Source organism: Spermophilus citellus, assembly GCF_964194105.1.
Source record: "Spermophilus citellus genome assembly, chromosome: 9".
NCBI lineage: Eukaryota > Metazoa > Chordata > Mammalia > Rodentia > Sciuridae > Spermophilus > Spermophilus citellus.
This window is the reverse complement of record NC_138191.1, coordinates 50,115,962-50,140,632: the sequence shown is the minus strand read 5'-3', so window position 1 is coordinate 50,140,632 and position 24,671 is coordinate 50,115,962. Positions and strand designations below refer to the sequence as shown.

The 24,671-nt window shown below is 34.1% G+C and overlaps 2 protein-coding genes across 5 annotated transcripts in view; one reads left to right on the top strand and one right to left on the bottom strand.

Annotated features, from left to right (window-relative positions):
* The first annotated feature begins 63 nt into the window (after positions 1–63).
* TRMT13 (tRNA methyltransferase 13 homolog) lies at positions 64–21,516 on the top strand. Of its 3 annotated transcripts, XM_081308869.1 has the most exons (11): positions 68–353; positions 3,734–3,780; positions 3,866–3,932; positions 11,571–11,633; positions 12,074–12,143; positions 12,296–12,402; positions 12,730–12,897; positions 15,371–15,443; positions 16,351–16,425; positions 20,049–20,481; positions 21,141–21,516. In XM_081308869.1, the coding sequence occupies exons 1-11, from the start codon at positions 207–209 to the stop codon at positions 21,331–21,333; spliced, it is 1,443 nt and encodes a 480-aa protein (XP_081164995.1). In that variant the 5' UTR covers positions 68–206; the 3' UTR covers positions 21,334–21,516. The 3 variants fall into 3 exon arrangements, with proteins under 3 accessions (XP_081164997.1, XP_081164995.1, XP_081164996.1); XM_081308871.1 differs by lacking the exon at positions 21,141–21,516 and having other exon boundaries at positions 64–353; positions 20,248–20,431; XM_081308870.1 differs by lacking the exon at positions 12,730–12,897 and having other exon boundaries at positions 70–353.
* LRRC39 (leucine rich repeat containing 39) overlaps positions 21,358–24,671 on the bottom strand; it is a 21,180-nt gene continuing 17,866 nt past the window's right edge. For both annotated transcript variants that reach the window (XM_081308875.1, XM_081308876.1), the window contains one exon: positions 21,358–21,609. In XM_081308875.1, the coding sequence (XP_081165001.1) occupies positions 21,554–21,609 (56 nt within the window). In that variant the 3' untranslated portion in view covers positions 21,358–21,553. The remainder of the gene's footprint in view (positions 21,610–24,671) is intronic.

The following is a 24,671-nucleotide window of genomic DNA, read 5'->3' as shown; positions in this document are numbered from 1 at the left end:
AAACGAAGGAGGTTTGGACCTCACCAGACACCATCAGTCTCTTCCGGTTTTGCTACGGAAGGAACGAGGGCGGGGCGCTGTTTCCGAGGATTACCTGTGTGGCCCGACCCGAGGACGCCATGCTTGTTAAGGGAAAACCACCCAAAGGAAAGTGACAACTTTTGCTCTGGGCGCCGGATGCTGGCTACCGAAGCTCACCCAGAATTATGGCGGATTCGGCGCGGACACCGCATGCTACTGGCTTTCCAGCAGAGGGTAGATGCAGTTACTATGTGGAAAAGAAGAAGCGATTCTGTAGAATGGTGGTGGCCGCCGGGAAAAGGTTCTGTGGTGAACACGCTGGAGCCGCGGAGGTCTGGTATCGCCCTAACCTTCTGAGAGTCGACAATAAGTTTACCGGAGCGGTCGGTGCTGGAACCCGGCCCCTCCCCTCTTTGACAGGTTTCTGCTTCTGTCCCCTGGATTCTCCAGCTTTTACTTTAATAAACGAAGTTCTGACCTACTTGTGGAGCGATGATGAGCCCTAGTGATGAGCATTGTTTTCTTTTACTAAGTGAAACGCGAGCTGTGACACGTTCATCTTGATCCTACCTCGGGAATGCTAGACTTTAGTTTTGCCCCAAACTGCTGCTCCTTAACTCCGTCCACCCTCCGCCTTCCTGATGGGAAGTGGTAGTTTAGAAAAAGTAGCGATTGAAGTTCCTAGAGTTCACTGGTTGTGTTCTAATTGTTGTATCATGAACGATAACCACTTCTTGTAAATGCTCTAAAGAGAAACTTCTAAAATTTTTATTTAGGCTTACAATCTCTAGACAGCAACTTACAACTACTTGGCTGGAATGGGGAGGGAATGATTTAAAAATATATAAGAATTGACCTTTTAAAGCTGAAAGCAGAAAGTGTGCAATCTTGTTCGATAATACAATATTCATATAAATATACTATCAACCAATGTATATTTGCTTGTATGCATTATATAAGCATATATATGATATATAAGAATATGTAATATATAAGTAATATATAAAATAAGAATATATAGTATATACTGTATATGGCATATGTAAGTACATAATATAGAGTATATACTATATACTATATATGACATATAAAGTATAAGTATATAATATATATAATAGGAAAATAAAAATAAGAACAAGAGGAGCTGAATCCTGATAGAAAAAGAACATATTCAATAGGATTAGAAAGAATAAACCAAATGGACTAGCATCTGGCTTCATGCCTTCTAAAAGTCCAGTATTATTTGCATTTTATTTTTTTAAATATTTTTTTAAAGATGGATACAATATCTTTATTTGTTTTATTTATTTATTTTTATGTGGTGCTGAGGATCAACCCAGTACCTCACAAGTACCAGGCAAGCACTCTACTACTGAGCTATAACCCCAGCCCCTGCCATTGTTTTATTTTTGACATTTTATCCTTCTAGTCAGAAATACAGTGCAGATGAGCCCCTTTGTGTAAAACTACATTTCATAGCCACAGCCTACTTCCTGTTTTGGGTTGGTAACATTTACCTAAAGGGAAGCATACTGAAACAAGAACTTTCTTGTCTTTGAATATGGGAAATGTGACTTGTGGAAACTACTTGTGAAGTCCTCCTGTAATTTTATTGGCTGATTTTAGGGGGCCGGCAAACACCCTTGATTGAAGAATGAAATTTATCAGAGCACAAAGATTTTGTTCCCACTCTGTATCCAGACATCTGTAAAGTAATGAAGATGGTAATAGTATTAGAATGTGGCTAAATCTACAAGGTGATTGCTATTCTTAGAAAGGAACTACATGTAGTTATTAGTTCCTTGGAGAAAGACTGCAAAATACCAGGGGAAACACTTTCCAAACACTGGGTTTTGAATTGTTAACCATTCTCCTAAATCTGTAGTTCATGATGTAATTGGAATATTATGTTTTCCTCTTCATCTTTTTTTAAAAGTGACACTGATGACATTACTTAAACCCATTTTTAGCCAGTGATTCTCAACTGGGGATGATTTTGTTCCCCAGAAGACACTTGGCAATGACAGAAAACATTTTGGTTGTCACAACTGGGAAATATAACTGGCATCTAATGGGTAGAGTCCAGAGATACTGCTAAACCTACAAATCACTAGAAAGCCCCCTTCCAAAAAACAAATTATCCAAGCCAAAATGTCAATAGTGCTGAGGTTTGAGAAACCCCATTTCTAAATCCAAACAACAAGTTTTAAAAGGTGCTTTTATTCTTCACTCTATGATTGGACTTTGGAAGTTAGAATAGAGGCTTTTCCTACATGGAAGTTAAGTTTTGTTGTTTCTTTTGTTTTTTTGACAGGGATCTTAATTACCCAGGCCGGTCTCAAACTGGTCTCAATGATTTTCCCACCTTACCCTTCCAAGTTGTGGGGACTGTAGACAAGCCCATGGCGGAAATTAAGTTTTAAGTTAACAAATAAGGAATAAAAGTATTTTCAAAAATTTTTCCCATAAAATTCAGTGTGCATAGTTTTCATGAACATGCTAAGAGGCACATCAGAACTAAAATAAGTTGAGGAAAAAAGTCCATAAGAATGAACACTAGCCAGGCTGAAGCAGGAGGATCCCAAATTCAAGACCCGTCTGGGCAACTTAGTGACACTCAAAATTTAAATCTAACTGGGAATGTAGCTCAGTGTTGAGGCCTAATTATGTTCAAGTCCCTGAGCAGAATCCTCAGTACCACACACACAAAAAAAGAGTAAGCCCTTGGTCAGTGTTTATTCTATCGCTAGCACTATGCTAAGCAGCTTTATCCCTTTTGTTAAAATACAAAAAACTAATAGCTCACTAATTTTCACCAACCTTAGTAGGTAAGATATTATTCTTATCTTTTGTATGAGGCAATAAGCCTACTTAGGTCATGTAGCTGGTAGCTGATAGAACTGGAAATATATCTCAGTAGTCCTGAACTGGTCTGTGGTTTAACTACTGTTTATGCTGTTCATACACATTCATATGGAATGTGGAGTAGAATTGCCAAGATTATTAATTTTCCTTTTTTCACAGTGCATATAGTTAAATCTGTGTAACTTAAAGTGAAAGGATATAACTGCTATACTGAAAAGTTGAAGTCAGTAGAATATGGCACATACCTAATTGTTAAAATACTGTGTTTCATTGTTTCTAAAATAATTATGTTCAGATTTTTACAACTTAGAGATCAAGACGGTTCTTAAAATCAGTGATATGTCATAATTTAAATGGGTAGTATTTTCCACAGGAATGATAAATGAGATAATACATATGTTAATTAGTTCAATTTAGCCATTCTGCAAGGTAAACATATTTCAGTGTATCATGTTGTATATGATAAACATAAAATTTTTGTCAGTTTTTAGTTAAATGGTTAACTTTTTTTCTTTCTTGGTGGTACATAAAATAATAGTGCATATTATAGTAGATGTTATCTTGGATTCAAATTTCTGTGCATATATAGGCCTTTATTATAACCTATTTGAAGCCATAGACACTTGTTTGTCCAAAGCAGTTTTTATTCTTATATAGATATTAGCTACATTGGATATTTTGTTTTTGTTAAACCCCATGACCTGATTTTGCCAATTTTTCGTTATGTCCTTTTAAACTTTTCTTACCTTTTTTTTGACAGTGCAGATACACAAAAGTTATATCTAGTATCTATAAGTAGTAAAACTGATATTTTACTTAACTAAATATATCCCTTTTAACACATTAGGAAGAAAATGCTCGGAAAAGAATCCTGTGTCCTTTAGATCCAAAACAGTAAGTATGGATCAAATAAGGGGTTTTCTGTGGTAGAAACAATAATTGTCAGAAGTCTCATTTTATATTTTCTTTTCAAATTTAGCACAGTATATGAAGATCAACTAGCAAAACATTTGAAAAAATGTAATTCAAGGGAGAAGCCAAAACCTGTAAGTGTTTGCTCAGTAAAACTGAATGGTAAAATGTGTACTATGTTATATACAGTACTTAATATATTACTAATGTGAATATTTAACAAGACTGTTGCCTTGGTCAGTGTCTTTTAAGTTTATATGTATAACATATGAGATTATAAATTCATTCATGGTCTTAATTCAGAGAACAGAATTTTATGGAACCTGAATGTTGTTCAGAGAATAAGTTCACTATTTAAAAACATTTACTTAGTGCCTACTAAAATTATTTCAGTAAAATATTATCTCAGTCTTCAAGGAGCTTGAGACTGGAAAGTAAACTTGTAAATAAAGAATATTGTTCAGTAAGGTCAAATAAAAGGAACAAGCATAGTATGATGAGAACACATACTGGCATCAAAATTAAGAACAAATATAAAGGGTTGAGAAAGGTTTCTCAGAGGGAGTAATAGTGGAATTGAGTCTTGATGTGGAAAAGAAAAGAAAGAAGGGTCCTTTTCACCACAAAGGACAACATGTGCAAAGGCATGGAGCTGAGAAATCACATGATACTTTCAAGAAACTGGAACTTTATTCTGAAAGATATGGAAAAACCACTGAAAGATTTTAAGCTTGGGAATGGCATGGCCAAATTTTCCTGTTAAAAAACCTTCTTGGTGCTGGGGTTATAGCTCAGTGAGAGCACTTGCTTAGCATGTATGAGGCACTGAGTTCGATTCTCAGCACCACATATAAATAAAATAAAGGTCCACTGACAATTAAAAGAATTTAAAAAACAAAAAAAAAAATAAAACTTTCTTTAATAGCAATGTGGTAGGACAGGTTGGACTCAATAGGACTTGTTAGAAAGCTATTGTTGACATCCAATTGGGATGTGGTAAGAGACTGATAATTAAAGAATATGGGAAGAGTATAATAGTTATTTAGGTAGCAGAATCAATAAAACTTGGTGTTGGTAAATTCGAGTTGGGTATATGACTGAAATTCAGTAGAGAGCTTGGACAAATAATCAAAAATTGGAAGTCAAATACATATAGGTTATAGTTAAAACTTTGGATTTTTAAGGTACCCAAGGATAAGTGATTATAGGAAAAAGAAAAGGATTTATTTTTCAATAGATATTAAGTGAGCACATATGCCAAATATTGTACCAAGCACCTTGCCTAGAAGAACATAACAATGTAGTGAGGGAAATGGAAAATGCAATATTATGTGCTAAATGTGATTAAGTACAGGATGCTAAGGGAGAATAAAGAAGGAGGGCCTAACCCTTTTTTGGAGAATATAGGGCATGAGAGAAATGGGGGAATGAATCATGGAGGCATCTCTGAAGGAAGTATCATAAAAGATGAGAGCTAAATGTCAAGGGAGAATCAGCCCTCTAAGGAGGAAAATATGTGCAAAGGCTGTGAGAATAAATTCCTTTGTCAGGGACTGAAAATCTCACATAACTAGAATATAAAATAAAAGGAGAACAAAATAAAAGATGAGACCTGAGAGTAGCCAGGAGTAAATCATAAGATCAAGGACAGAACTCTAGGCAACATTGACATTGAAGGGTGAACTGCTAAAAAGAACCATAGAAAAAAATTGAGACTGGTGGCTGGAAAGGGAGGAAAAAGAAAAACTGGAAGAGCATGGTGTATTAGGAGCCCCAGAAAGACAAACCTCAAAAAGAAAAGAGTGATCAAGAGTTTATTTTTTTTTTAATTTATTCTAAATTTTTAGGTGGACACCCAATATCTTTATTTTACATTTATGTGGTGCTGAGGATTGAACCCAGTGCCTTGTGCATGCTAGGCAAGCACTCTACCACTGAGCCACAACCCTAGCCTGTGATCAGGAGTTTTTATCATCACAGAGGAATCAAATAAGATAAGGATGGAGAAGAAAACATTGGATTGACAATATAGTGATTGTTAATGATCAGCAAAATTCGTATTAAATAGTATGGGGAGAGAAAAAATCAGACTAGATATGTGAATAAAAGACAGATAAAGCAGTAAAAACCACAAGCAACAAACTTGGCTTTGGGTGGAACTTGAAAGTCAGAATGGCTCTTAAAATGGGGGAAATTTTATTTATAAGCTCAGAGTGAAAAGCCAGTAGAAGGGAAGAAATAGAAACCAGAAGAGAGCATAATTAATGGTAGAATGTTTCTCAGAAAGCATTGAGGGATAGAAGACAAAATAGAAGTAGAAGGCATCAATAGGGGGAGGAATAATGCTTCCAGTGAAATAGATAGGAAGTAGTAGATGTATATTATTAGTTCAGGCAAATTTAACCAAAAAGGAATATTAATTGAGAAAGTTCTTTTTGATAGCTGCACTTTTGCTAATCTCTACAATTAAGAGACAAGGTGGTTAAAGGGTATGATGGTTATGAAGAATAATTGCTGGGTGTCTTTGGGAATCAGACTGAGTGTAGAGATAATGAATTTGAACTGGAACCTATACAAATGCTTAGGTGGTTTTACTTCACCAGTATTCAGCAGACCGTATTTTGGGATTAAAAGTCACATTAACTTATGATCACACTTATTTATAACTAAGGAGTACATAATACCATAATAACAATTTATCACTCAACAAGGGCTAAAAATTCAGTTCTCTGTTCAGTAACACAATAGAATAGGGAAAAAAGTAGCTATATGAGATGACAAGTATGAATTTGCTTCAATATAGTAAGCACTTTACTCTCTATATGTATTTCAAAACATCATGTTATATACAAAACTCATACACAGAATAAAATTTATTTTTAAAAAGAATAGAATAGAAAAATATATTCACAAAAGTGGAATGTTGAATACATAGTAATGATTTGACAGTCAACCATCAAGACCATCAGCAAACTACAGGTATACATATATATGTATGTATGTATGTATGTATATGTGTGTGTGTGTGTGTGTGTGTGTGTGTGTGTGTGTGTGTGTGTATGGTATGGGGATGTAATTCAGTAGTAGAGTGCCCCTGGAGTCAACCCCTAGTACCACAAAAGAAAAGAAAAAGTCAATAGAGATATTTAAAAGTGAGATAATATGATTAGGAACAAAAGAATCACTGTGCTTTTTACTAGCATATTACAGAATTGTGGTCAGTTGAAGATTTTAGAAGTTATATGGTTCATAGCAATGACAGTCTAGAGGTCCTTGGAAGTACTTTATTGACATGTACTTTTTGCTTGACTTTGTGAAACTTCATCAGTTTGTAAATATTTTGCATAGTAAATGAAAGTAGGTTGATGGTAAATTTCTCCAACATAAATAATTTTACCTGAACTTGGAGTTCTATTGGACAATATTTAAATATTTACCAAAAAAGTTAAAGCAGAACCGTTCTATTGAGTGATTTTAAAGAATCATTTTGGCTGGATTTTGAAATATAAAATACAATTTGTGTTCAAAATCCTAGTAGATGTCAGACAATGACCTACAGATGAATAGTTGACAACCTCAGGAGATTCAGACAATGATTTAAGAGCCTGGTATTTCTCACTGGGCCTTTTGGTAATTTTGATGAGACAGTCATAGCATGTACATTTCAAAGTATTCCTATACTTCCCAAAGTACCCATCGTAGCTCCTGAGCAGCAAATGGCAAGTACTGAGAAGGTTCTGAAATTTTATTATATTTCATCATATTTTCAAACTAATAACAAACTAACCACAGATTTGTGGATGCTGGTAGAAAATAAGCGTTTCCTGGATCAGAAACCAAGTACTTTTTTTTTTTTTTTTTTTTGTTTTTGATCCTGGAGTGCATGCTAAGCATGTACCCTACCACTGATTTTCACACACATTATTCATTCCTCACAGGAAGCAACAGGAGCTTGTTGTTTACATGAATTATTCTTGTTTCCCAAAGCCTATGGACTCACCACAGAGGGGCCTAGATGAATTCTGCAAATAAAGTGGACTTGAATCATAATTGAAGAACTCCAAATTCAGGAACTATAAATCCTTTTAAACTGGGCAATAAGCAAAGCTGCCTAAACTGTGTCTCATAAGTAGACATTTTTCTGTTTTATACTGTATAATAATTAAGCCTACTATGTGACCTAGAAGACACCATTTCGATTTTCCAAGGATACTTGGTATAAAGCATCTTTGAAAAGATAGTCTGAAATAAATTTAGTCAGTGACTGCTTGGAAGACTTACAGAAGATTGAAAGACCCATAGGAAAATTATCTTCTGATAGCACTTGTTCTCAGTCATTTTGACAACAAAATATCCTCATACGTTGCCTAGAACTACTAGGCCAGATGCTTTAAGCTTAGAAGAAAATATTTTAACATTAAGGTACTATAGAAGAAAAATGATGACCATCCACCTCCCCCTTATCCTTTAGCCACTTTAGTAGAAAGAGAAAATAAGGTTTTACTTGGAAATTTCTTTCTTGCCTAATGCCAGGTTTCCATTAAAGCAAGCAAATGCAATGTGTGTTCTGTGAAAAGTTTGAGAGAATGTATGAATTTATTTAAAATGGAATACTTTGGGATGGGTTTCAAGCATACCATGGCAAGGAAAGGGAAAAACACAATGGGATGATGAGATGGGGGAAAAAAATACCAAGCAATCTTTATCTGGTACACTATAATATGAAACTTGGAAACTAGGTAGATTCATATCACTGTTTTGCTTGACTTTGTGAAACTTCATCATTTTGTAAACATTTTGCATAGTAAATGAAAGTAGGTTGGTGGTAAATTTCTCCAACATAAATAATTTTTACATATGAAAGTCTAATCCACAATACAATTTACCTAGAACATTCATTACAACCATTTTAAAAAATTTAGGAGTACATCAAATTATAATAGGTATAGCTAATTTTCTATTATAGTTTTGTCAATCATCCAACAAACCTTTGTACATGCAGTTTTCACCCATTCCACTCAATTACAGGTTTTCATTTTTAAACATATAGGAAAAGCAAGCAGCACATACTCAGGACGTTAGCCTTCTGCCATCTGTGTAACAGAAGTCTACTACTATGTATAATGAATTGTCTCTGGGAGTTGTTTTCACTTTTAAAAAAAGGATTTGTAGAAACACTATTATTTCATTCATGTAGATCGACACTGTCCAATATGACAGCCACTGTCCATATAAAACTGTTTGAATTTGAATTAATTAAAATTGAATGAGGGGCTGGGGATGTGGCTCAAGCGGTAGCACGCTCGCCTGGCATGCGTGCGGCCCGGGTTCGATCCTCAGCACCACATACCAACAAAGATGTTGTATCGGCTGAGAACTAAAAAAAATAAATAAATATTAAAAAAATAAATATTAAAAAAAATGAATGAAATTGAAAGTCCAATTTCTCAGTTGCACTAGCCATATTTCACTGCTGGTGGCTGCCATGTTGGTTAAGGCAAATATACAGCCTTTCCATCATTGCAGAGAATACTATTGGACAATATTTATCTAAATATTTACCTAGAATTCATATTTCTACAGATGGACTAAGTAGCATAGTATCACAGTACACTTCTACTTTCAATTTTTAATTAGTATTTTATTTTTTTCATAATCATCTTTATTTATTTATTTTTGCATTACAATTCTTAATACACCGTTATATCATAATTTATCATAGCTCTGATTATATATAAGGTATGTTGACACCAAACTCACAACTTCATACATGTATTTTGTATAGTGATGAGGGTCTCCTTTCACCATCCACGCTATTCCCCTTCTCCCTCCCTTTCCCTCCCACCCCTATTCCCTATCTAGAGGTAATCTTCCTCCCTTGCTCTCCCTCCCAACCCCATTTTGAGTCACCCCCTTTATATAAGAGAAGACATTCGGCATTTGTTTTTTGGGGATTGGCTAACTTCACTTAGCATAATCTTCTCTAATGCCATACATTTCCCTGCAAATGCCATGATCTTATTCTTTTTTATTGCTGAGTAATATTCCATTGTGTATAAATGCCACATTTTTTTTTATCCATTCATCCACTGAAGGACATCTAGGTTGGCTCCACAGTTTAGCTACTGTGAATTGTGCTGCTATAAACATTGATGTGGCTGTGTCCCTGTAATATGCTGTTTTTAGTCCTTTGGGTATAGTCCGAGAAGAGGAATAGCTGGGTCAAATGGTGGTTCCATTCCCAGTTTTCCAAGGAATCTCCATATTGCTTTCCAAATTGGCTGCACCAATTTGCAGTCCCACCAGCAGTGTATGAGTGACTTTTTTCCCCCTCATCCTCGCCAGCATTTGTTGTTGTTCATCTTCATAATGGCTGCCACTCTTACTGGAGTGTGATGATATCTTGGAGAAGTTTTAATTTGCATTTCTCTGATTGCTAGAGATGATGAGCACTTTTTCGTATATTTGTTAATTGATTGTATATCCTCTTCTGAGAAGTGTCTGTTCAGGTCCTTGGTCCATTTATTGATCAGATTGTTTGTTTTGTTTTGTTTTGTTTTTGGTGCTTGTCTTATTAAGCTCGTTATATACCCTAGAGATTAGAACTCTATCTGATGTGTGTGGGGTAAAAATTTGTTCCCAGGATGTAGGCTCCCTATTCACCTCACATATTATTTCTTTTGCTGAGAAAAAACTTTTTAGTTTGAATCCATCCCATTTGTTGATTCTTGGTTTTAATTCTTGTGCTACAGGCGTCTTATTAAAAAAGTTGGGGCCTGGGGCTGGGGATGTGGCTTAAGCAGTAGCGCGCTCGCCTGGCATGCGTGCGGCCCGGGTTCGATCCTTAGCACCACATACAAACAAAGATGTTGTGTCCGCCGAGAACTAAAAAATAAATATTAAAAAATTCATTCTCTCTCTCTCTCTCTCTCTCTCTCTCTCTCTCTCTCTCTCTCTCTTTAAAAAAAAAAAAAAAGTTGGGGCCTAGTCCCACATGATGGAGTTTAGGGCCTACAGAGCAATAGTAACAAAAACAGCCTGGTACTGGCACCAAAACAGGCTAGTAGACCATTGGTACAGAATAGAGGACACAGAGACTAACCCACAAATATACATGATAAAGGTACCAAAAGCATGCACTGGAAAAAAGATAGCATCTTCAACAAATGGTGCTGGGAAAACTGGAAATCCATATGCAACAAAATGAAATTGAATCCCTATTTCTCACCATGCACAAAAGTTAACTCAAAATGGATCAAGGATCTAGGGATTAAACCAGAGACTGCGTCTAATAGAAGAAAAAGTAGGCCCTAATTAGTATTTTAAAGTAGAAAAAAGTCAGACTTACACCATTATAATATCATTATTTCATTTTGGTCATGCTGCCTGTCTGAAGAAAGTATGTACTCGTTTTTGCCATTACACCATAAAGCAAAATTGGCACAGTCCTTAGTTTATGCTGTAACCAGGTAAAAAATTAAAATTATTAATGAATTTTTAGACTATTATAAGTTATTCCAATTAATTACCTCTCTAGAATATATGATCGATGAACACAGATTTTTCTCCTCTCTTATCTACTATGGTGAATCCTTCCTTAAAAATCTAAAGCAAACCAGGCACCAGAGTAGGTACTCACAAATTATTTAATGACTGAATGGGAGGAAGGGAGGATGGCAGAAACAGAATTTGGGATAAAAGGGAAGTTTCAGTTTTTCAGCTTAATTTTTGTGAACTTCATATTAATTTTTTACGGTTTTGTTTTTGTCAAGGATTTCTTTATTCAAGATATTAATGCAGGCTTGAAAGATGAAACAGAAATACCTGAACAATTAGTAAGTACATTAATATTCAATATTAAAAGGTATTTGTAACCTATCTCCATATTGTATAGAAGCCATGTTTCAATTTTTATTTGGTATAAATCTGTTGTTTTGAATTTAGAATGCATTTTCCTATTGAGTCAGTGTTATTAGTGATGGTTAGTTCCCAGACTAGCCCGTGCTCCATAACAAGCTACAGTATGGCTTGAGTCTCCTTTGATTCTTCTGAGCTTAAGGACTTCTTGACCCTAAGGAGATTAGGGGAATTAAAGCAACAGAGTAGAGACAGACGAAATATAGGAGTTGAGCAATTCTGGTGGCAGCTTAAGGAAGGGGTTTTATCAGAAAGAAGAGCCTGGGTTGGCCATGGAATTTGCCCAATTATTAATCCTCTGTCATGGTACTTTAAAGCATTTTTTTTGCTAAATTATTTATTTTATTTTTGTTTACAGGTTCCAATTTCTTCTCTACCTGAAGACCAGTTGGAAAACTTAATTAAGAAACTGAGAAAAGCAAGTGAAGGTAAGTCTGCCTGAAGTTGCAAGTTAAATTATTTTAGAGCAATTAAAGGGGTATATGAGTTGATTCTGATTTACAAAATGTTACCACCCTTGTTCTGAGTCCTGTAGTTTCATATTTGGTTGGTTAAGCTATTGTATTTATATTTGGCACAGGTTTGAATTCTACACTTAAAGATCACATTATGTCCCATCCAGCATTATATGATGCCCTTAATGACCCTAAAAATGGTGATTCCGCAACCAAGCACCTGAAACAGCAGGTTTGTTTAGACCACAATAATTCTACCTTTCTTCATTTGTTTAAAGCTAATCTTCTTTTCTTTCTCAATATAGTTACTAATGAGATTTTGTTTATCTTTTAGGATACAAAATTTTCCAATTTCAAAAATATGTATAAACATATAAAAAAAATTGGCATAGAAATAGTTCTCAGTAGATTATTACATATTAAAAAATGAGAAAAAACTTAAAGCCAAACAAATTATTAGTGCAAACATACTACCTTATATAGAGATTGACTTGCTGTTTTCCCATTTGAGCTAACTATGTTTGCTCTAGTTTATAAAATAATCTTGTGAAGTTTGCAGGCTTCTATTTTAGGTAACATTGAAAAATTAAAGTTACTTGGTCCAAGAAGATGCTTTGTTGAGTTTGGAGCAGGAAAGGGAAAATTATCTCATTGGGTTGATATTGCCTTAAAAGATGCTGAAAAAGTTCACTTCATCCTGGTAGAAAAAGTGACCACAAGATTCAAAGTAAGTGAAATCATTGTAGTATATTAGTAACCATTTTTTTTTTTCTGTTTTTCAGCTTTAGAAAAAAAATGATGGTCAGAAACATTCTCTTAAAACAAACTTCCTTTATTGTATATTTATTTATAGCTCTTTATCAATTCTAATTATATTGGTAACTTAACTGGAAGGTGAATTTTTTAAATCTAAATTTGGATAATTCATGTTCTGAGTTCTTAAAAATCATTTGCAGAGACAGGAAAATATGTAGAAAGAGCCAGGCTCAAGCTAGAAGTTACAAGTCTTACTCTACTCTTCCTCCTGTCTTTCGCTCAATACTTGCTGACTACTCATTTATAAATATTTATTGCGCATACTCCCAGCACTGTGGTAGGCCTTTGGTATATTTAAGTTTAGTAAGACAAAACCCCTGTGCTCTATTACTTACATTTAGAAAGGAGAGAGAGGCAAATAAATAAATAATTGTCATAAAGTATTAAAATGTAGTAAATGCAGAAAAGTGAAAAAAATCTGCACATAGTGTAGATTCAAAAGATGGAGTGACAAGTTTTATTTCAGAGAAGGGATGGAGAATAACTATACAGAAAAGGTGATGCTTGAGCTAAATCTTAAAAGATGAATTAATGTTTGCTGAGAGTTTGAGAAGCATTCTAGGAAGCAAAACAGTATAACCAAATGCCTGAACGATAGGAAAACATGGAAACTCTGCTATGTGATAGGAGGGCATCACATGAAGTTCAGCAATGATGAGACTGGAAAGAGAGTTAGCTAGGGAAGACCTCATGTTGAATACTGAGGAAAAAATTGACTTTATTCTACTATGTGCTCAAAAGATTTGGTTCTTGCCTTTAAGAAGCTTACATCTAGTGGGGCAGATACACAAGTATCTTATTTCCATATGCAAAGTATGTTGTGATAATAATAATAAATACCGGATATTATGGGAGCATAAAGATAAAAGAACAACCTCAGTTTAGTGTGGGTTGTCGTGGAAGATTTCACAGAGAAAGTGACAGTTGAGAGATTGGAAGAATTCATAAGCATTGGTGAAGCAAAAAAAAACTTTTTTAAAAATTTAGCTTAGGGGCTGGGGATGTGGCTCAAGCGGTAGCACGCTTGCCTGGCATGCATGCGGCCCGGGTTCGATCCTCAGCACCACATACAAAAATGTTGTGTCTGCCGAAAACTAAAAAATAAATATTCCTATCTCCTTAAAAAAATAAAATAAAAGGAAAAAATAAATATTAAAAAATATTTAGCTTAGCATAAGTGAAACTAATTATAAGAGTCTGAGACTTGAAGTAGGAAAATTAATAATAAGATTATTTTTAAACAATAATCCAATTAAGAATTGGGCCAGAAAGCTAAGGTAGTTGCAGTAGGATATAGGAGAGGGGAAGAATATGAAAAATGTTAAAAGTGTTGGAAGCCACAAGACTTAGTTATTTAATGTGAAAAAATAATAATAATAATAAAATAATCAGTGATTTATTATTCAATGACAATGAGAGGAGTAATTTTGGGTAATGTTTCTATGGCTTAAGTAAGTGGTGCTCTTCCTGAGATAAAGAAATATAGGAGGAGGCAGAGGAAGTATAAGTTTGGAGGAAAAAGTAATGAATTCAATTCTGAATGTGTCTAGTTTTCTGTTGAAGTAGAATTTTCTAGTTGAGGATTGGATATGCATCTGAGGGGATGAGGGTGTAGCTCAGTGGTAAAGTTCTAGCCTAACATTTGTGAAGTCTTGGGTTTGATCACTAACACCACAAAAAAATAAAACTTTATTGGGGATGTATCTCAGTGGTAGAAAGCTCGCCTGACATGTACAACAACCTACCAACCCTACCAAAAATTTTTTTTAAAGTGGACATGTGTCTTGATGCTCATCAGAGAGGTCTGGGCCACAATGTAGAACTATATGTTGTAGGCATTTACAAAGATAGACTAAAATGGATGTAATCTTTCAGAGAAAGTAAGAAAAGAAGCAAAATGAAAATAGATTGCCACCCGTAACAAAGATAAAAGAGCTGGCAAATAATCTTAGCTTACTTAATATCTGTGAACCCTAGTTCTTTGTGAGTGAATTGAGAATTATTAAAGTTAAAGAAAATAATGTGTATATAATAATTGGTAAATTTTTCAAATCTTATAAAAATGTGATACTACTTTAGAGTTTTCATCAAAAATACACAATCTTAAAATTTTTATTTTTTAGTTCTCGGTGGACACAACATCTTTGTTGGTATGTGGTGCTGAGGATCAAACCCGGGCTGCACGCATGCCAGGCAAGCGCGCTACCGCTTGAGCCACATCCCCAGCCCACAATCTTAAAATTTTTAATTCATTCTATTTTTTCAATAATAAGAAAAACAAGATGGAAACATTTACTCTGGATTTTGAAAACAAATCTTTTCATTTTCATAAAACTTTTTTTAGCACAAAGAGTCATTGTTACAATACTGTTCTGTTTGTGCAGGTAGATGGTAAACACAGAAAGAAAAATTCAGTGTTTGAAAGACTTCAAATTGATATTCAACATTTGTGCTTGAGTAAGTTGCCTAACTTTCCATTGCTCTATCATAAATCAGAGATGTTTCAAACTTTAAGGATTGCTTAGGAATTCAATCATTAGAACAGTGCTTCAGGAAAAACAAAGGAAAATTAGTTCATATTAATAGAGAATATTATATGTAACACTCAAGTAAATGTAAATTGAATTAGGATTGAAAAAAATATTTTCAGTAATAACTAAAAATGAAGTGTTATATTCAGAAAAAGTTAAAAAAAATTTTTTTTTGACCTGGGGATTCAATATTTTATTTTGAGACAGGGTCTTGCTAAGTTGCTTAAGGCCTCACTAAGTTGCTAAGGCTGGCCTCAAACTTGGCCTCCTGCCTCAGCCTCTCAAGTCACTAGGATTATAGGCAAGCACTATCATGCCAAGGCAAGAGTTTAAAATTTGAAAATGCACCCTTATTTGCTTCTTTGTCCTGTTTAAATTAATCTTGAATGTGTTCATATCCTAAACTAGCCTTCTGCCTGTAATTAACATAATTTACCAAAACCATTAAAGAAAATGAAATAGTTCCTCTGCCTAGCTAATAATGTATAAAATATTCTGTCTAGATTTTTAAATATATTACTTTTCTAATGTTGATAAACAGCTTCTCAGGTTATATGTTGAATTCTATAAAGTGAGAATTTTTTTGTTTGAGTCTCTAGGTTTAGCCCTAAAATTCAGGCATTTTAATTAATTCTAATTTTATCTCTTAAAAAAAAAACACATATACTCTGGCTGGGATTGTGGCTCAGTGGCAGAGCACTTGCCTTTCACATATGAGGCACTGGGTTCGATTCTCAGCAGCACATAAAAATAAATTAAAAAAAAAGAAGAAAGAAAACTCCACATATACTTATCTCATAAGAGAACTTATTTAATGCTTTCTTTCATTTCAGATAAGATTCCTGTACTGAGAGAAGGGAAACTACCTGTGGTAGGAATTGGAAAGCATCTGTGTGGTGTGGCAACAGGTAGGTAAACACACTGATAATATCTAAATTAATACATTAAATCTTAATTTAAATTGCCTAGTGGTTTCTTTTGAGTTGTTAAGATTTCTTATACTTACAGCTTATCAGTCTTAAAGGGGAATGAAGGGAAGGGAATGGAGAAAGGAATAGGAAAGACAGGAGAATGATTCTGACATAACTTTCCTATGTGTATATGAGAATCCACCACAGGGAATATCTACATTGTAGACAACCACAAGACTGGGATCCTAATTAGAATAAGATGTACTCCGTGTTTGTATAAATAAGTCAAATTATACTCTACTGTCATGTTTAACTACAAAGAACAAAAATATATAAAAAAAATTTTTAAACTTATTCTCGTTACAAAAAAAAACAGTCTTCATAAGCAACACTGGCCCTATGTTGTATCAAATGCAAGGCTTTCCTAGATATCTGCTCATTTTGGCCATTTTGCAGGATGAATCTAGAGTGTTGTGTATAAATAATATGTCATATGGAACCTTAAAGTTCTTTGGGTTATATTACAACTAAACAGGGAAACAAATTGTTGTGGAAACTGTAGTATTTCACCCCAGAAGGTACTTAGAGAAACTTTCTTAGAGGAACTTAGAAGATCACTGTGTGTCAGGATTCTGAGGAAAAATTTTAAAAATTTCATACCAGAAAAATCTAAGATGTCTTAGCACTTCTGTTCATCAGATCTAGCATTGTAGAATGGAAACAGCATACATTAGGACTCGGATAGTTTCATTGTCAGTTCTGCTGTGTAATTTTGGCAAGTTATTTAACCTTCCTGAGCTTTGGTTACCTCATTGGTAAAATAGGGGTAATAATACCATTTACCAGTTTCCACATAAAATTCTGGCATATATTAATGCTCACTATGTTAGCTATCGTTATATCTTCGTGGCTCCTGCTAGTTTCATCATCTATACATTTGGGGAACTTGGAGCCTTCATAAGACATTATTCAAATTGGCTGAATATGAGTACTGTTTATTGTGTTGTAATTCAAAGTTTTTAGATGACTTCCATATATCTTAATTAACCCTTAAATAAAAGCCTTTTGAAGTAAACCAGTTGCATCCAATTTCATCCTGGGGAAGGGGGAGGGTATACACTCTTCCCATCTAATCCATATTTCTCAAAAGTATAACCTACAGTGGCCAGTTCTCATATTCCATGCATTTTCTCCACTTTGGTTCACTCTGTTTGAATTCCTCTTTCATCTCTTGCAGTTAATTATCCTTTTTGAATTTCTGTTTCATCGTCTTATCTGACACTTCTTTCCCAGTTCTTTCCTTTCATCAGTGCATTCCTTCTGTTTCTTTCATAGTTTCCTTCCACAGGGTTCTTTAAATATTAATATTTAGGTCCATCTGCTACACTCCTAGTGTATCCTTCCCCTTTTTAAACTCTTCAGCAGTTATTTGCCACTCTGTTTCTAGCTTTACTGTTCACCAACATCAAGCTTGTATATTTTTCCATATACTATTCTGTTCCTACCATTCTGGAATTCCATTGTCACCCAAACAAAAAGACTGGTCAATATCTATTCATCCTGCAGCTCAGTTATCACCTCTTTTCGGGGGCGGGGGTCTTCTTAAATAAGATCTGCCTCCTTAGTATTATCACAATACCCTCTTTTGTTTGTTTGTTTTTGGTTTTTTGGAGAGGCTACCAGGGATTGAACTCAGGGGTACTCAAACACTGAGCCACATCCCTAGCCCTATTTTGTATTTTATTTAGAGATAGAGTCTCACTGAGTTGCCTAGCACTTCACCGTTGCTGAGACTGGCTTTGAACTCATGATCCTCCTGCCTCAGCCTTCCGAGCTGCTTGGATTACAGGCATGTGCCACTGAGCCCTGCCTCTGTGGTATCTTTACCTAATTATATTTCACTTATGTCTGTTTATTTAATTCTGCCAGTATCCTGTGAATTTTTTGAAAATAAGGCATATGCTAATACAATGCTCAATATATAACAGAAACTTAGTGAATTTGAATGAATGAATAATCTTGGCCACTAATTTGCTGTGTTTCTTTGTCCTTTTTTGGGTGTACAGCTTTATCCCTTTAGAGCGCTATAAAAAAAAGAGGTTGAGCTAGACTGATAAAGATCCTTTTAATTCTGAAATTATTTAATTCTTTTAATAATTTTTCTGATTATTCTCATTTCTGAAAATCATTTACTTAAGTTAAATATAAATAAAATAGTGACTGAATATATTTTGTTAGAAAATAATAATTTGTGGAGCCAGGCACAATGGCACAACTACTCAGGAGGCTAAAGCAGGCGCATCACTTGAGCTGAGCAACAGCAAAATCCCTGCCTCAAAAATAAAAAGAGAGAAAGAAATAAAATTGTATTAGCATTTTAGTAGCATAGTGTATGCCTTAGTTTCAAAAAATTCATAGCATCTGCAAGAATTAGATATATAAACAGATAAGTAAAATATAATAAGGTAAAGATATGCAGAAAGAATTGTGATAAAACTGTTTAAGAAATAATAGATTACAAAGTATTAAAATTATTTTGTGAAGACTGGTGTTTGTTTTAAAACTGTTGTGCCCTTATACCATAAATAAATAAATAAATAAATAAATAAATAAATAAATAAATAAATAAATAAAAGATTGACTATCACCTTATCCAAATAATAGGTTTCCAATAATGTTTGTTGACTTAAATTCATATATTGAACTAAATTTACTAGCAAATATCAGATCATTTAATATTGTGACATCTTAGGGCAATAAAAATTTTAAATATATGTTTGTTTTTAATTGAGCAGACACAATATAACAATCTAATCAGAAAATATGGGTTTTACAGTATATAATTATGGTCTTTCCAATATTGTCAACAGTATAGTAGTTCTCAGTGGAAAATATCCATACTCATCAAAAATCTTTGGGTTTTTTTGTTTGTTTTTTAGTTTTAAAATGTACTAAAATGTTTTCATTTAATATAGCATACATAATCCTCTAAGTTTGGGTATATTAATCATCATTGCATCCTCAATGTTTTGCACATGAAAGGCATTCAGAAAATATTTGCAGAATGAATGCATAAACACAGTAAGACTACTCAGAGAGGCCTACTTTCCATGTTCTGATCACCCTGTTCTCTACTCTTCAATTCATTGCTATTTGCTGTGATTATCTTCTAACTCAAAATTAGCATCACTATGTTAAGCAAAATTGCCTTTGTTCTTTACTTCTTACTTTGAGTTTCTTAAGCTCAAGTTTCTTAAGCTGGAATGCAAGTATAGGTAAATAGATGTTTTCTATACAAATCATTTCCTCAGCCAGGGTAGGGAAATGGGAGACAATTCAAATAGTTAGACAAAAGGTTTTTTTTTTTTAATTGTAGACCTTAAATTTGGATAGTTTTATTGGGAAATAGATTTTATGCAAAATTAGTCACTAGAAAAAATAAGAAGATAGAAAAAAAGCAGATTTGAACAAAGTTGATACTTTATGATAGGATTATTACATATATAAAGCTAAGTAGATTTTTGTTGTTGGGTTTTTAAAAAACATACTGTTTAAGAAATATAAAAAATATTTATTTTAAAGATGATGGTTTGGGGGGGGCAACATAATTGTGTTTGCAGATCTTGCATTACGATGTTTGGTTGAAACCTATGCTGCCAGTTTTGAGGAAAGGAATGAAGAACCTTTAGCCAAACGAATAAAGAATGATAAAACAGAAAAAGAAATTAACACTTTGGCCAAGGAAGGAAATGAAAAAAATGTCCCAGAGAAGTGGACCCCTGTGGCTGGCATTGTTATTGCACTCTGTTGTCACCACAGGTGTGATTGGAGACATTATGTGGGCAAAGAATATTTCAGGGCCCTAGGCCTTGGAGCAGTAGAATTCCACTATTTCCAGCGAATGAGTAGTTGGGCGACTTGTGGGATGCAGAAAACATCTTTCGAAGCCTCAAATATTACCACAAAGAGAAAAGATAATCAAAATGATGATAGCGAAGAGCATGATGAAGGAGGATACAGAGTCACAGATGACAGCTCTGAGAGTTTGCCTGGGTAAGTGACTACTTTGTAATGCTGAACACTAAAGGGGAAATATTTTATTATTGCTATACGGTTGTCCCCCACTTATCCATGGGGCATACATTCTAAGACCCCCAGTGGATGCCTGAAACCACAGATAGGATACAAGCTCTGTAATACCTCCACAGTCAATCTGATGACAGAAATGGCTACTAAACACCTATCTGATGGTCAGGTAATATATACAGTGTGGATATGCTGGACAAAGGGATCATCATACCCCAGGTGGGAAGGAGTGGGAGGGCAAAAGATTTCATCATGCTATTCAGAACATCACTTCTTTAAAACTAATGAATTATTGAAAGGAATTTTCCATTTAATATTTTCAGATCACAATTAACCACAGGTTACAGAAACTACAGAAAATGAAACTGTGGATAAGTGGGGACTACTTTCTTCTTAGATGATTATTGCCAACAGTTTATTCCTAAGAACATACAGTGTAATTTTTTAGAGTAACTTAAAATACATGCATTTTTATTAAGGTTATAAGGTAAATGTGCCTTGGAAGATGGAATATAGTACTCAGTATAATGTGGGATATTTAACAGTTTTTCAATAATTACAAGTGACTAAAAGTTTTTTAAAAGCTTACAAAGTGTTAATTTTGTGTGTGTGTTTATTCCATTTAGGCTTCTTACTGTTGAAGAAAAGAAGAAAATAGGGCATCTTTGTAAATTGCTGATTGACCAAGGTCGAATCCAGTATTTACAGCAGAAGGGATTCAATCCTGCTTTACAATACTATACAGACCCTTTGGTATCTTTGGAAAATGTATTGTTAACTGCTTTACCAATTCATTCTTCACCAGAAACAACTGCTTAATAGGAAAGAAATTTGAACATCATCTGTCTTCCACCAAAAAAAATTTTTAATTATATTTTTATATTCACAAAAATATAATTTAAATAGCAAATAATGTAAACTTTAAAACTACTGTGGCCTCATTAAACTTTGGCAATAACCTTGTTTTTTACTTCAGAGGTCCAAATAATTCATCAAATTCCCCCAAATAATCCTCTTCGGCAGGGCATTTTGAATTACATTATTCATCAGTATTTATAGAAGTTGGTGAAGTAATCAAACAATTGTCTTCATCATCTGAAACACACATAGTACATCAACATATTAATTAACATGTTAAGTTTCTATTTCTATTTGCATTTATTTGGGAGATATATTTTTCCTTTGATTATATTTAATATTTTTTGTGTCTCAAGTTCAAAACATAATGACCAATTGTCAGTTTGTAACAAGGGCCAACCTGAGAATTTGGCAATGTGAGGACTTCTTTTCTATGCAGATCTGGAGGTGATAATCAACTGTACTTTTTCTCAAATGCAAACAGATTCAGAGATGTTCACAGTCAGTAAATACAATCACTTTCAGACTACCAGAGCCATACCTATATTTATATACTATTAGAATTTTTCCAGGACAAACACCAAAACTGAAGAAATATTTTTAAGTAAAAAAAAAAAAGTTTCACTTCATTTTTGTGCTGTTGGATAATTATAACTAGATTATCTAGTTATACAAGCATAAACCAAAAATTAAATTTGAAATTTGCAAATAATTTATCAAGTTAACTTGGTAGCTTATATCTTTTACCAGGAGTTTTTTTTTACATATGTAAGTTCAAACTTTAAGTATGATCTCTGTTTTTTGGAGAAAATAATTTGGACTAAAACAGAAATCAGATGATGAAACCAAAACCTTCTCACACTTAGGCCTTATTTAACTGATAAGTGGTTTTTATGCAGAAGCAAATATTAAACCAAACATATAGTAGGAATGTTACGCTCATATTTTATCCTTGATTTGTTTATGCATTTATTTGTAAACATTTTCTTAATTATTGATCATATGCCAAGACAAAGATCCAGAATTATTAATTTTAGATATTATGAGATTCTGAAATAGCTATATGTATCCTGTAGAATTGTAAATAATTGAAAAATTGTAGCCCATTTTTCATTTCAACCTTTCTACTTATGTCTTGTCAAACTGCCTAGGTTCAAATTCCAATCCTATCACCTCTTACTGTGTGACCCTTGGGTAAGCTACTTAATCTCTTTGTGCCTCAATTTTCTCCTCTTAATGGGGATGGCAGTAATAATAATAATAATAAAACCTACCTCACAAGGTTGTTGTGTGCATCAAGTAAGCTAACACAAGTAAAATGCTTAGAATGGTTCCATGCACAAACTTAAGTACTCAAATATTAATTACTAGTAGTAGTAATCATAGATCTATTTTTAACAACTTTAATAGGAGGGCTTTTATTTTATCTCCTCTTTGTTTAAATTGTTACTTTTTTTTTCTCTTCTTGTATGTTTTAGGCCAAATCTTATTAAAGTAAGATAGTGTGATAATTTTTTTAGTTACTCATTTCCCCAGTCAAAAGAACAAGATTATACATCCTTCAATAGTTAACCTCATTTTATTATTAGAAATATTCATTTGTATCATAAGGTTTATTTTGTATCATTCAACAATTTATGCCCACAAATAAAAGATATTCAACAACTAATATAATGTGTTATGTTTCCTATGTTTCATAAGACATACATACATATCCAAAAATTATCATACTGATGCAGTTCAGTTTCCTACTTGTCTTTAATTTATCCTTTCTAAAACTAGACCCCACAGTATTAGAACTTTTTTGTTTACCTCCCAACCTGTATCCATGCTATTGCTTCTGTGGCCTTGCTACAGGAGACCTAAACACTAACCCTCCACTCCCACCCCTCTGGTACTGGGGATTGGACCCAGGGGTGCTCTACCACTGAGCTACATACCCAGCCCTTTTTATTTTTTTTTATTTTGAGACAGGGGCTCACTAAATTGCTGAGGCTGGCTTTAAATTTAAGATCCTTCTGCCTCAGCTTCCCCAGTCACTGGATTACAGGAAGAATACCACCATGCCCTGTTTCTAATGACTACTTCAACATTCCATTGAGTTGAACTAAAATCTATTGAGTTAAAAAGTCTTCAAACTTCACATTTTAGTATATTATAAAGCCATGATTTATTTATTTTTTTTTCCTCCCCTAGTACTGGGGATTGGACCCAGGGCTTCAGGTATGCTAGGCATGTATTCTTACACTGAACCACATTCACAGCTCTTTTTAAATTTTAAATAGCAGTATGTACAACACAACAGTGCCTTGCTAAATTGCCTAGGCTGGTATTAAACTTGGAACCATGCTTCAGCCTCCTGAGGAGCTTCCCTATGCAACTGGGCCCAGTATGATTTCTATTACTATGCTATCATTTGATTACTTTTTATGGGAATTGAATCCAGGGATGCTTTACCACTGATCTCCATCCCTGTCCCTTTTTATTTTTTTATTTTGAAACAGGGTCTTACTAAATTACTGAGGGTGGCCTTGAATTTAATTGTCCTGCCTCAGCCTCCTGAGTTACTGGGATTTCAGTTGTATGCCACCACACCTGATTCATTGCTTTTATTAACAGAGAATTGAGCTCTTTGCCCTATTCCCCTAATCTTGACTTAATATAAAGGCTTTCATAATTTAAAAAAAGTTTCATTCTAAATTATAAGAGACCTAATCAATTGTATATCAAAACCTCACATTCATTCTGTCAAAATCTGTTCTTATAATATTTTTCACTATAAGTAAAATAGTATTTTGCTATTTGTGGATTCTAGAAAAAGAAATGCAGGTGTTCAAAATGACAGATATGGCAAGCTGGTAGAAAAAGGTAGTAAAGCCCTAGGAATAGTGTCTTCAGGTACTTGGCCAAAGAATTTATTTCCTGACTCCATTTGAAATATTTTGAATTTTTTGGTGGGGAGGGGTACCAGGGATTGAACACAGAGGCACTCAACCGCTGAGCCCCACCTCCAGCCCTATTTTGTATTTAGAGACAGGGTCTCACTGAGTTGCTTAGCACTCGCTTTTGCTAAGGCTGGCTTTGAACTTGTGATCCTTCTGTCTCAGCTTCCCGAGCCACTGGAATTACATGTGTGCGCCACCATGCCCAGCTTTTTTAATATTTTTACAACTTTTCTCCTAATCCTTATCAGAATTATAAACAGTGTGGAATCTTACTTTCTTTTCCTCTTACAATATTGGCCAAAAGACCAGAATTTGGTAGAAAAGGAAAGATGGAATGAGAAATCCATAAAAGAA

What these genes read in the sequence shown, in the direction of transcription:
- TRMT13 (XM_081308869.1), top strand. Translation starts at nt 207, where the DNA reads ATGGCGGATTCGGCGCGGACACCGCATGCTACTGGCTTTCCAGCAGAG. An exon ending in CAGAAATACCTGAACAATTA is followed by an intron (nt 11,634 to 12,073) that starts GTAAGTACATTA and finishes TTTTGTTTACAG; the next exon opens with GTTCCAATTTCTTCTCTACC. An exon ending in AAGTGACCACAAGATTCAAA is followed by an intron (nt 12,898 to 15,370) that starts GTAAGTGAAATC and finishes CTGTTTGTGCAG; the next exon opens with GTAGATGGTAAACACAGAAA.